The following is a 13,224-nucleotide window of genomic DNA, read 5'->3' on the forward strand; positions in this document are numbered from 1 at the left end:
CCAGCATTTTGTGTCTATCTTAGCAACCCACTCGTCTTTGGAAACTGACGCAACTGGAAGAAACCCATGTGGTCACAGTCTAATCATGCAAACTCCACATAGACAGAACCCAAGGTCAGGATCGAACCTAGGTCTCTGGTGCTGTGAGACCCGAGGTTCTTTCCACAGATGCTGCCTGACTTGATACGTTTTTCCAACATTTTCTGTGTTTTTGTTCAGATTTCCAGCATCTGCAGTTTCTTTGTGGATTTCCTTTACCATTTTAACTTCTTACACTAACCCCAGAGAAGGGTTAAACGGATGCAAAGGTCTATATCAGCAACATACTTACATGAGGATACAGTGGAAAATGAATGTTCTTCCGAAGCTGATAAACTGAAGAGCCACACCAATCCTCGAAAACATGAAGATTTACTTTGCCTCTGTACTGGAAAATGGAAAGAAAGCAACGGTTTGTCACAATATCCTGATGATCAAAAGCACATGTAACATGGACACAATCTTATTATAAGCACAGAATCAGAATCAGTCAGAGACCCTAAGCACAAAGACCATGTCGACTTTCACTCCATAATTAGTGCAGTTAAGGGCCTGTCCCACTTGGCCGTCATTTGCGCCTCATTTACGTGTCATATGTAAAATAGGTTGACGCGTTATGACGTACGGGTAGCATGTGGGTAGCGCGGGACGGGCGCATGGAGAGGCGTGGAGGAGTGTGGAGTTGCGCGCGGTATCACGCGGCGCTCCAGGATTTCGACCTGTACGACGTTTCACGTACGCATGCTGACGCATTGGGTACGCACGCTGACGCATTGCCGTCGCACACTGCGTCCCGACGTCTCACGTGTATCGCGTGGTGACGCATGGTTATGTAACCGTGCGTAACCATGCGTCGCCACGTGCCGCAGGGTATTCTGATGACGTCACCCGCACCAGACGGCATGATGACGCGTGATTTGCGAGTGACGTCGTGCGTTTCGCACGTTGACCGATTTTACATATGACGCGTAAATGAGGCGCAAATGACGGCCAAGTGGGACAGGCCCTTTAGACATAGGATTGAGTACCAGCATGGTAGATCTAATCAAATTCAATCCAGTTGAACAATAGTGTATTAGTTATAAAGAAATGAGTGATAATGTGTTGACCTAGTATTGACTGCATTCCCACTACAGGAAAGACTAAGAAGTAAATCTATTTTAGAACTCAGAGCATCACTGAAAATAGCATTTTACAAAATGCCTCAAGCGGATTTGCTTTTCTACTCCATCTCCACAGAGAAAGCAGATTGAATTTGAGGGTGTGGGTACATAGAATGAACTGCCAGAGGAGGTAGATGAGGCAGGTACTAAAACAACATTTAACAGATATTAGGAGAGGAACATGGATAGGAAAGGTTTAGAGGGATATGGGCCGAACACAGACAAATGGGACAGGCGTAGATGGTCGCCATGGACAGGTTGGGCCAAAGGGCCTGTTTCTATGCTGTGACCATGATTCCATGGATGATTGAGCACTGGGAAGGACAACAAGGAAAATGGATGTCAGGCAACTACAAATGAAGTATAACAAGGCAGACACACTTTCCTGCATAGCTGCCTAAAAACGTACTGGAGCTAGAAGAACATTTCAACCAGCAGCCAGTGTATTTGTTTCCAATCTGACTGAGAAAGAATTTTATAATAAAGTTAATGACCAGCCACAGAGAGAAGGGCAGAACATTATCTTGTTCTGGGAAGCCTATCAGCGCATATAACATAGAAGAGTACAGCACAGGAAAAGGGCCCTTCAGCCCATAATGTTTGTGCTGAACATGATGCCATGTTAAACTGATCTCATCTGCCTGTATATGATCCACGTCCCTCTATTCCCTTCACTTCCATGTGCCTATCTAAAAGCCTCTTAAACACCACTATCGCATCTGCCTCCATCACCACCCTTGGCAATATGTCCATGCCCCCACTCCTCTCTTTGTAAAAAACTTGCCCCACACATCACCATGAAACTTTATCTCTCTCACCTATAGTTGGACCCTCTAGTGTAGGACATTTCCACCTTGGGAAAAAGGTTCTGACTATGCCTCTCGTAATTTTATCAAGTCTCCCCTCAACCTCTGACGTTCCAGAGAAAACAATCTAAGTCTATCCGACCTCTCCCGGGAGCAGATAACCTCTAGTCCAGGCAGCATTCTGGTCAAGTTTTTCTGCATTTTCTCCGGTGCAAAAACTGGGGATTTGGGGAGCGAATGACTAGTGTTTAGTCAATTCAGTGCACGTGAAAAACACCAAGAACATCAAGAAGAGGTTGTGTCCACTGCACACAGCAAAGGCAGGCTGACCATTCCTGGAGAAATTAATGTGGGTTGGGAAGAAGCTTTGTGGTATTCAGAAGGCAAGGGCAGGACATACTTTGCCCTCTTCTCCTTCAGATGGAGCAAAAGGGGCCAATAATTGCTGTTCATAAGAACTGCTTAAAAGGCAGGAAAGGATTAAACATCAACAACACATGCGAGAAAGAGGCCAAGGAAAGGAAATAGAAGGATATGGGTCACATGCAGGCTGAAGAGATTAATTTAATCATGTTCGGCACAAACATTGAGGTGGCACAGTGGTGCAGTGGTAGAGTTGTTGCCTTGCAGCTCCAGAGACCCGGGTTCGATACTGACTACTGGTGCTGTCTGCACAGAATTTGTATGTTCCCCCCATGACTGCGTGGGTTTTCCTCGGGTGCTCCGGTTTCCTCCCACACTCCAAAGACTTTGTAGGTTAATTAGGCTTCAGTAAGAATTGTAAATTGTCCCTCGTGTATAGGATAGCGCTGATGTACAGGGATCTCTGGTCGCCGCGGACATGGCAGGCCGAGGGGCCTGTTTCCGCACTGTATCTCTAAACTAAACTTAACATCATGGGCCCAAGGGCCTGTTCCTGTGCTGTAATGTTCTATGTTCTAAAATGGAGCCTTCCAAACCACAGGACACAGACTTGCCATTTCTACAATAGGATCAACAATGGAAAAGTCCTAGCCATGATAGATATAAAATGCCGGAGTAACTCAGTGGGACCGGCAGCATCTCTGGCTAGAAGGAATGGGTGACATTTCGGGTCAAGACCCTTCTTCAGACTTCGGACATCTCGACTCGAAACATGGTGCCTGTCCCGCTGTGTTACTCCAGCATTTTGTATCTATCTTTGGTGTAAACCAGCATCTGCAGTTCCTTCCTTCAAATGTCTGAGCCAGGCCCTGCCTCAGCCAGCACAGACACAGGAATACTGTAGCGAGACACTTCAGCCAACAATTTCTAAAGTGCATTTGGCTTGAGGCAATAAGGGCAATAAATTATATAGATGGTCTTCAAAGGTCAGCAGACTCAAAATAAATGTTTGATTTGTCTGAAGCAGTGTAAAAGTAATGTACTTTCTTATATGGCCATAAAAACATCAGGGTGCCACCAAAATCGCCTGCAATTTGTCACCTTTTCTATTGAATAATATGAATGTGGAAAATATCCTTCGTGGTCATTACCTTCAGGAATGCTAGATGTCAACCTTCCAGAAAGATCACTGGTATGGCACCGGGAAGTTGGAAGACACAATCCTATGAAACGGATCTAACAATCTCATGCTAAAAACTGGTAGGAACAGACTGAAGAAGGGTCTCAACTCAAAACATCTCCAGAGATGTTGCCTGTCCCGCAGAGTTACTCCAGCTTTTTGTGTCTATCTTCGGCTTAAACCAGCATCTGCAGTTCCTTCCCACACGGAACAGGTACTGAGTTGAGTTGAAGGGGAGTACGACAAACATTATCGGGATAGCCAGATGCTGGATTTCCAAATAGTCAGATGGTGGAATATCGGACTTTTACAGATGAAACTAAACACCCATGTTTTCCCCTAAACTAGTTTATCAATAGTCTGCTTTGTGGCTTCATATATCCAGCAGTAATCACTCGCATTCACAAGGACGTTCAGTGTGTTTATAATCTGTTTTGCAGACAACACAAATAACTGAACATGAAAGGTAATTGTATTTATTGATCGGACATCTGGAACACCCTTTAGCGTATGGATGTTAATTCCATTGGTGAAACTTTTTAATTTGCTTTGACTGTTTGATTTCATGGCTCTTTCACTTAGATTCTTTACAAAATTATCGGCAGAAAGTGGGTTGCATTTTATAAAATGGTAAATTTGATAGCAATGCATTTCCCATGAATTAAATAAAATGTTAAACATGTACAATAATCAATATACTTGGAATTGCTTGCAGTCTGCTCATAGCCCCCTTGCAAATAATTTGCCACACTCGTAACGCTAATCGCAGTGTGTTCTTGACAAAAACTGATATGAATGTCATGGCATTGACATATCTAACAATAAACCTTTCATTAAAGCTGGATACTCTGTGTTGTCTTCCTAAAACTGTTTGAGTATCTTAGGAATTGCAAATTCAGATTCATTGCTTTTATTGTCCGTAAAGGGGATTGTTAATTACATTTTACTTAAGCTTACATGTAAAAGAAAGGGAATTAAATAATGACAAGTACTTGTTGTTCCAGGGTATTCATTTACTCAGCAAAACCATCTTTCCTAGAAACTCATCCCTGGTTGATTGTTCTAAATGCACCATCCAGCAAAGTCAGCTTCTTCCCTGGCAGTGATTTTCACAAGCAATGCATAACATGCTGACACAACCGTATTGCTCTTTTAGCACCACCAGCTGGGAACAACTTTCTAGCAACCTGCACTATTAACAGAAAGGAATATCCCTAATACTTCAGAGACATTCTTTTTTCTTCCTTTCTGTAAACTGAGTGTGGTAACATGATAAGAGTGATAATCTCTGGCCCGTTTTGTTTAGAGATACAGCACGGAAAGAGGCCCTTTGGCTCGCCGAGTCCACGTTGACTATCAATCAGCCGTATACTAGCTCTATGTTATCCCACTTTCGCATCCTCCACACTAGGGGCAATTCACATAAGCCAACTCACCTACAGTACAAACCTACACGTCTTTGGAATGTGAGAGGAAACCGGAGCACACAGAGAAAACCCACGTGATTATAGGGAGAACATACAAACTCCACACAGACAGCACCTCTAGAGAAATAAGGGCCTGTCCAACGGGCGCCATTTGCACGTCATGCAGGTGGCGCGCGAAGATTTTGTGAATCCCAAAATCCTGGGGCACCGCGCGCTACCGCTCGTCACTGCCTACGCCACCACCCCGCACCACGAGACATGCACGCATAATGCACGTCATGCGCGCGCCACGATGCCGCGTCGTGACGAGCAAATGATGTTGCGTAAATTATGTTGCATAAACGCCCAGGTGGGACAGGCCCTATACACATTGAAGACCTTATCCATCCCCTGTGGCTCCACAGAGATGACGGTTTTGTTTTTTGAGGGGCCCTCTGCTCTCTCTAGTTACCCTCTTTCTCTCAATGTACATAAAATCTCAATGCTATGACACTCATATCAGTTTTTGTCAAGAACACATTGCGTTTAGTGTTACTAGTGGAGCAAATTATTTGCAAGAGGGCTGTGAGCAGACTGTAAGCAATTCCAGCTACTGATTGAGTATATTGATTATTATGCATGTTTAACATTTTATATAATTCATGGGAAATGCATTGATATCACATTTATCATTTTATAAAATGCAATGCACTTGTGCCTATTTTGTAAAGCATCTAGGGATTTTCTGTACTATTACCTGCCAGAGCTATCTCTGGCCCCTATTTGTCAGTTCCTGCATCTCCTCTAGAGATACACTTGATCCCTGTTGCCTATATCTGTCCCATGCCTCCTTTTTCCTGACCAGACCCTCTATTTCTCTTCTCATCCAGGCTTCCTTACTCCTACCTGTCTTGCCCTTTGTGCTAACAGGAACACGCTTGTCCTGAACTGTTGTCATCACACTTTTAAAAGCATCCCACTTTCCGGACGTTTCTTTGTCCACAAGCAACTTACTTCAATTAACTTGAACAAGTTTCCGTTAAATACCATCAAAGTTGGCCTTGCCCCAGTTTATAATTTTAACTCGTGGTCCATTTCTGGTCCCAATAGGACCGTCCACAGACACTTCAAGTCAATTGATCTTTCCAATTTTCTTTGACTACATCAAGCTTTATCCTCGCTCTTGTAGAGCCCTCCACATATTGCCTGAGGAAACCTTTCTGAATGCATTTGACAAATTCTACCCCTTCTGAACATTTGGCACTATGGCAGTCCCCGTCTCTATTGGGAAGGTTAAAATTCCCCTAATAGGACAACTCCTTTTAATCTTCCAATATATTTGTGCATCTAATTGATTATTTGTATACTCCCAGCAAGTCAAACATCCCTTTTTTTAAAGCATCCCACCTCCCTTTTTTAATTTCTCAGTTCCACCCATATAGCCTCACTGGATGAACCATCTGTAATACAATCTCAGACTACAGCCATAACATTCTCCTTAATCTATAAAGCACACCCCCTCCTCCTTTACCCCTACCTCTAACTCTCCTGTAGCACCTGTACACTGGGACCTTAAACCACCAGTCCTATCCTTCTCTTAGCCAGGTTTCCACTATGGGTGCAACATCCCATTCGCATATACCGAGCCACTCCCTGAGTTCATCCACCTTACCCGTCAGGCCTCTCACATTAAAATAAATGCAATTCAGTCCAACAGTCCTACCTCGCACCCTGCTCTGCTCCTGCTTGTCCTGTCCACTGAACATCCTTTCATCACTGGCTTCCAGCCGCTCACTGGTCTCAGCCCTGCATTGGATACCCTGATCCCGGCCCATCTAGTTTAAACCCACCCAAGTAGCACCAGCAAACCTTCCTTCCATGATATTTGTCCCTCTTCAGTTCCGATGTAACCCAGTGCACTTGTATAGGTCACCTCTGCCCCAGAAGAGATCCCAATGATTCAAATATCTGAATCCCTGCCTCCTGCACCAACTCCTCAGCCCCACATTCATCTGTCCTATCTTCCTGTCCCCCCCCTCAGTAACACGTGGTTCTGGGAGTAATCCGGAGATCACTACCCTGGAGGTCCGGTTCTTAACCCTTTGCCTAACTCTATATATTCATTTTCCAGTACCTCTTCCTGCACAGTATTATTGTTATTAATTTATTGCATTTTGATGATTATATGTTATTTGTTTCTTATTGTGTTTGCGGATCTATTAAACTGCAATGTCAGTATTTCATTGCTCTGTACTCAGTATATATGTCTATTGACTCACTCTTGAGGGCGGCATGGTGGCGCAGCGGTAGAGTTGCTGCCTTACAGCGATTGCAGCGCCGGAGACCCGGGTTCGATCCCGACTAAGGGTGCTATCTGTATGGAGTTTGTATGTTCTCCCCGTGACCTGCATAGGTTTTCTCCGAGACCTTTGGTTTTCTCCCACACTCTAAAGATGTACAGGTTTGTAGTTTAATTGGCTTGGTAATGTAAAATTGTACCAATTGTCCCTAGGGTATTAATATGAGGGGATCACTTGTCGGCACAGACCCGGTAGACCAAAGGGCCTGTTTCTGCGCTGTATCTCTAGTCTAAACTAAATGGATAAATGTTAGAAAGCATTCAGTTCATCGCTGGGTAGAGTGCTGGTTAATTAATTCATGAGAATGGGTGAGGAGGCAAATGGAAGGTCTAGACCATGTATCCAATAATTGATAGCCAGCAGAAGAAGTGGAGGTTTGGTAGAATAATGCACATTGGGATAATTACTGCTGAAGCTCCAACAAAGAGTGCCTCAGCTCTTATGCTGAAACGCAGCCTCATTAAAGCAAGAAGCCAAATGAGTGCAGTTCTCTTTACATGAACCATGAACCCACAATGAATACATCTGCTTTCAACCTGCATGCCAGATATTTTGAAGTGGTACATTTGTGCAAGTTGTGAAGTTATTTATGCAGAGCCAACTATTAAGATAGACACAAAATGATGGAGTAAGTAAGAGTGTCCACCTATCACATGACAATAGGCTTCTTCACCTAAAGGGCATCAGACAACCACTGCTTTTATGCTAATCTAGCTGCCGCCTGGTCACCATTACTGAAATCAGCATTTGAACTTCATATTTACTTACAAAGGAAATGAAATAATCCCGCTGGTATATTGCCAACTCATTAGCTCTGCATACACACAGACGCACAAACACACACACGCACACACACACGCACAGCACATTGAAGTGTTTTTGAGCATGAAAATCAACCTTATCACAATTAATCCACTATGAATGAAATTATCTATATTTCGCATCACACTACTCATGGCTCATGGATGGATTTATTCAGAACCACAGAACCAATCCAGGCATTGTTTTACCTAGGGTACACAAAATTGCTGGGGAAACTCAGCGGGTGCAGCAGCATCTATGGAGCGAAGGAAATAGGCGATTGTTTTACCTAGTGTGTCCTATTCCTAACACAGATTACCCTATCTCTAAGCAATTATTATTCTAAGGTACGTTCAACAAAGTAGCTGATGATGCACACAGTGCTTTCCAACGCAGTTCTTGATTTACAAGTAGTATTTTCAGAATTATGTTCAGAATATGCCAGTCTGATCGTTTAAATATTTCCCTCGAATTACTGAATTTTAGTTTCAGTTTTAGTTTTGGAGATACAGCATGGAAAACAGGCCCTTTGGCCCAGAGTCCATGCTGACCACTGGTTGCCCCTACACTTGTTCTATCCTGCACATTAGGGACAATTTACAGAAGCCAATTAAGCTACAAACGTGCAAATGTTTAGAATGTGGGAAGAAGCTTGGGCACCCGGGGAAAACCCACGGGAGAATGTGAAAACGGCACATGTACTCAGGATCTAATCCTGGTCTCTGGCGCAGTAAGGCAGCAACTCTAATGCAGCGCCACTGTGCCGTCCAACTTATTGAACTTATTGAAAATAAGAAAACTGCTTTTACCGGAGTTTCTGAAACAAAAACAGAAAATGTTGGAAGCACTCAGTAAGTACATCAGCATCCGTGAGAAGAGAAACAGTGTACATTTGATCAAAAAGTCCCTTCGTCAGAATCAGATGGTCAAAGGGTTTTCGACCCGAAATTTTAATTCTGTTTCTATTTCCACAGATGCTGTCTGACCAGTTGAGTGTTTCCAATTTTATCTATTTTTATTACTGAACAAATTATTCTAGTTGAAGGCACTCAGTGTTCTCTTTGCATAATAACACAATTAAAGACATTATTGCTTTTGCAATGGAACATAAACCTCAATGTGCAATGAATGGTGCTTGGCTGCCCTTTTAAGTGTTTTCTGTACGTGTACATTGCTGCAAATTATTGAGCCTATGCTCCCATACGTTTTTATTCCCTTAATTGAGTTTTTTCACTGTCTGACATTTCCTGCAGTTTCTTTCTCCCTGCCTCCGTTAAAGCCCCTAATGTTAACAATTGGATTTGGGTTTTTTTTGCTAAGAATCCAATCACTCTTTTTATTCTAGGTCTCCCACAGCCCACTGTCTCTGCCTCTTCCTTTCTTCTTCCTGCCCCCCATTCCCTCATCAGTCTGAAGGAACGTCACCCATTCCTTCGCTCCATAGATGCTGCCTCACCTGCTGAGTTTCTCCAGCATTTTTGTCTACCTCCGAAAGTTCCAGCATCTGCAGTTCCTTCTTAAACATTTTGTCTACACTTATTATTCACATCAGTTTCTGTTGTGTTCAACTAACCTTGAATTTTCTGCAATTTTTTTCATCTGCGGTTCTTTAATTTGGCTCCTTTTGTTCTTTGACCAAGTAATTAGTGCACCACAGATAGTCTGTCCTACTTGCTTTCAGCTGTCAGTGGAATCTCATTCCCCATAGATGGAACCTTCTGACCCAAAGAAACCTCAATTTCTGTCAACAAACTCCAATTGTTTGACTGAATCCTGAACTGAAGCAGTCACTTGATTAACCGCTCTAGCTGTCTCTTAAACCTGTACTCAACTTCAACCCCATTACAGATTCTACTCAGGGCTTTGCACAGAATGCCTAGACCAGCTGTCACAGACTAGCCCTTGTTTAACTTGGTTCTAGTCAAACTATCCTTTAACCATTTCATCACTTGTCACATCCTCTGATTCTCTAAATATTCAGCTATATTTCTGGTCTTTAACATGAATGGATGATAACTAATTAATAAGAGGTTTCGAGATGTGTTGTGCATAGTGTATATATTGGTAACTATAACTTTAAGAATTGAGTACCAGAATCGTGTGATATGTGACATGTGATATATTCATTATCTTGGAGATAGACACAAAATGCTAGAGTAACTCAGCGGGATAGGGAGCATCTTCCGGTAAACCTTGGCATGATCTCAACTCATCTATGGTACACTCAGTAGTAGTGCTTGACCCCATATGCTTAACCTCAATCCATTTGGAATGACTATGTACTAGTACCAGAAAGTGATCATTAGCCTTTTCACAAAAATCTATATGAACTCTCTGAAAAGGTCTACTTGGCCATGACCAGGGTTGCAGTGATGTTTTTGGTGGTTTACTCCGGCAATTTTGGCAGATGCTACATTTGCTCATCAGTGACACGATGTCACTGTCAATACCAGGCCAATACACAAAACTTCTGGCAATTGACTTCATGCTTACTCTGCCAGGATGTTTGGCATGAAGTTCATTCATAATTTTGTTTCTCAAAGAATTTGGTAAAACCACTCTGTAACCCCACTTAATGCATCCCTGCTGATAATTCATGGCGTTGATTATGGAAAGGCTTCAGCTCTGTTCAGAACTGAGTTCAATCCACTATCGATTTCAGTCCAACTGTTCAATGTCTGTTCATAGACCCACTTCAGCACAGTGTCTTTCTCTGTTCCTGCTGCAATTTCTGTTGAGTCACTGGAAAGTCTTCATCTACAACTTGCAGTGTGTAGATTGAGTTCTCACTTCCCACGTCAGAGTTCTCATGGGGCAACCGGGACAACGCATCTGCAACTGCGTTGTACTTGGAGCTTCTGTACTCCACCTTGTAGTCATACTGGGACAGCAAAATAGCCCAGCGCTGAATCCATGATGCCGCCATGGAAGGTATAGCTGACTTGGGACCCAGTATCACTAGTAGTGGCTTGTGATCAGTCACTAGGGTAAATGGCCGAGAAGAAACTGATGGAATTTCTTGATTCCGAACACGATGCTGATTGCTTCCTTTACTATCTGTGCATAATTGTGTTCACTCGGTGATATGGTGCAGGATGCTAAAGCAAAAGGCTTTTCTTGTCCGTCATTCATTATGTGGGAGATCACTGCACCTACACCATAACTTGAAGCAACACAAGCAAGTTTCATCTCGCATGTCGTATCGTAGTGAACAAGGAGTTTGTCACTTGTCAAGTTCTCCTTGCAGATGTCACATGCACATTGCTGTTCCTTTCCCCACGTCCATTTCACATCTTTTTGTAGTAGATGATGTAGTGGCTTTAGCACAGTTGCTAAATCTGGAAGGAATCGTGCATAGAACTGCACCATCCCAAGGAATGATCGTAGCTCTGACACATTGTTGGGCTTTGGAGCATTCACTATTGCTTCAACTTTCGCCTTCACAGGGCGGAGTCCGTTGGCATCTATTTTGAGTCCAGTGTAGACCACTCTGACTGCGCAAAGGCACATTTACTTTGTCGCAGTTTGACATTGTGGCAGTTCAGTCGTGTGAGAACTTGCTCGAGGATTTCCAGATGTTCTACCATGCCCTCTGTGAATATCAGTAGGTCATCTTGGTTGCACACACAGTGCGGAATGCCTTGTAACATTTTGTCCATGACAGACTGAAATATTTTCGGGGAGGATTTCACACCATAGGGCATCTTTGTATATGAATACAAGCCCTTATGTGTGTTGATAGTCAAGTACTGCTGACTTTCCTTGTCGACATTGAGTTGGGCGTAAGCGTGAGACAAATCCAGTTTAGTGAGGACTTGCTCCGCTAAGTTCTGTGCTCAGATCTTGCGAGGTTGGTAACGGATATTGTTCATCATCAACGCCTTGGTTGATTGTGACTTTGTAACCACCACATAGTCAAACAGTTTTGTTGGCCTTGGGTACGGCCACAATTGGCGTTGCCCAGTTACTCTGGTCTGTCTTCACGAGTACTCCATTCTGCTCTAACCTGTCGAGTTCTTCCTCCACTTGATGCTTTAGTGCATATGGTACAGGTCTTGGTCGACAATACACAGGTCTCACATCTTGCTTAAGTCAAATGTGTGCAGAGTACCCTGTTATTCCAGTGTAACTGTCAGCAAAAATGTTTGCATGTTTGTTTATGACGTTTTCAAGACGTGATTTAGACAAATCAACGCTGAAAATGTTCTTCCAGTCAAACTCTATTCTACTCAGCCAATCCTTTCCATGGGGAGTTGGTTTATTTCTGTAGCTGGCCACTATGATGGGCAATGTTACTGACCGACCATCATGCTAAACTTTACAGTTCATATGTCCACATGTCTTCAAAACTTCGACCGAGATGGTTCTCAGCTTGACCTTACTCTCAAACAATGGTATCTGTGGGAATTTTGTTTCGTACAGGTCTTTGCTCATGACCGAACAATCTGCTGCCATGTCAATACAAATATCGATTAACTGTTCATTTATCAATAGTTTCGTTCAAAAGTCCTTGCCTTGGCTGGTTGTAGGCTTATCGATGTTGTTTGCATAAATGATGTACAACCCAAGTTCGTTTACATCTAGGTTCACCTCCAAGTTGTGAACTCCTCTCTGGTGTTGTCGCTTGATTCCCGCAGATTGTTGATTTCCTGTTTTAAGCTTGGCCAGACATGCTGAGGCGATATGGCCTTTCTTCTGGCAGTTATAGCACTTGGCCATTTTGAACTGACAAAATTGGGATGAGTGATTACCGTTGCAACGATAACAACTGGCTGAACTCGGATCCCCACCATACTTTGGTTTAGCGCCTCTTGGTTTGGCCACAGGCACTGCCTTGTGACTGTAAACGGCCACTGCAGTCCGTGGTGGACGAAACCCGCAAGCATTCTTTGATGCCATCTCCATTGTGGTAGCAATCTTGCATGCTTTTTCGAATGTAATATCTGGAGTGTTCATGAGCTTGGACTGAATTTGTTCATCCACTAGACCACAAACAAATCTGTTGCGTAGTGCGCGTCCGAGAAAGGTTCCAAAGTTACAGTGCAATGTTATGTTTTTCAAGGCAACAATGTACTCATTGCTTGTCTCATTCTGCTTCTGGTTTCC

General features: G+C 43.3%; 1 protein-coding gene across 2 annotated transcripts in view; it reads right to left on the minus strand.

Annotated features, from left to right (window-relative positions):
• b4galnt4 (beta-1,4-N-acetyl-galactosaminyltransferase 4) overlaps positions 1 to 13,224 on the minus strand; it is a 603,648-nt gene that overhangs the window by 255,901 nt on the left and 334,523 nt on the right. For both annotated transcript variants that reach the window (XM_033039185.1, XM_033039186.1), the window contains exon 4: positions 332 to 427. In XM_033039185.1, coding sequence (XP_032895076.1) covers positions 332 to 427 — 96 coding nt within the window. The remainder of the gene's footprint in view (positions 1 to 331; positions 428 to 13,224) is intronic.

This window comes from Amblyraja radiata, chromosome 20 (genome assembly GCF_010909765.2).
Source record: "Amblyraja radiata isolate CabotCenter1 chromosome 20, sAmbRad1.1.pri, whole genome shotgun sequence".
Classification (NCBI taxonomy): Eukaryota; Metazoa; Chordata; class Chondrichthyes; order Rajiformes; family Rajidae; genus Amblyraja; species Amblyraja radiata.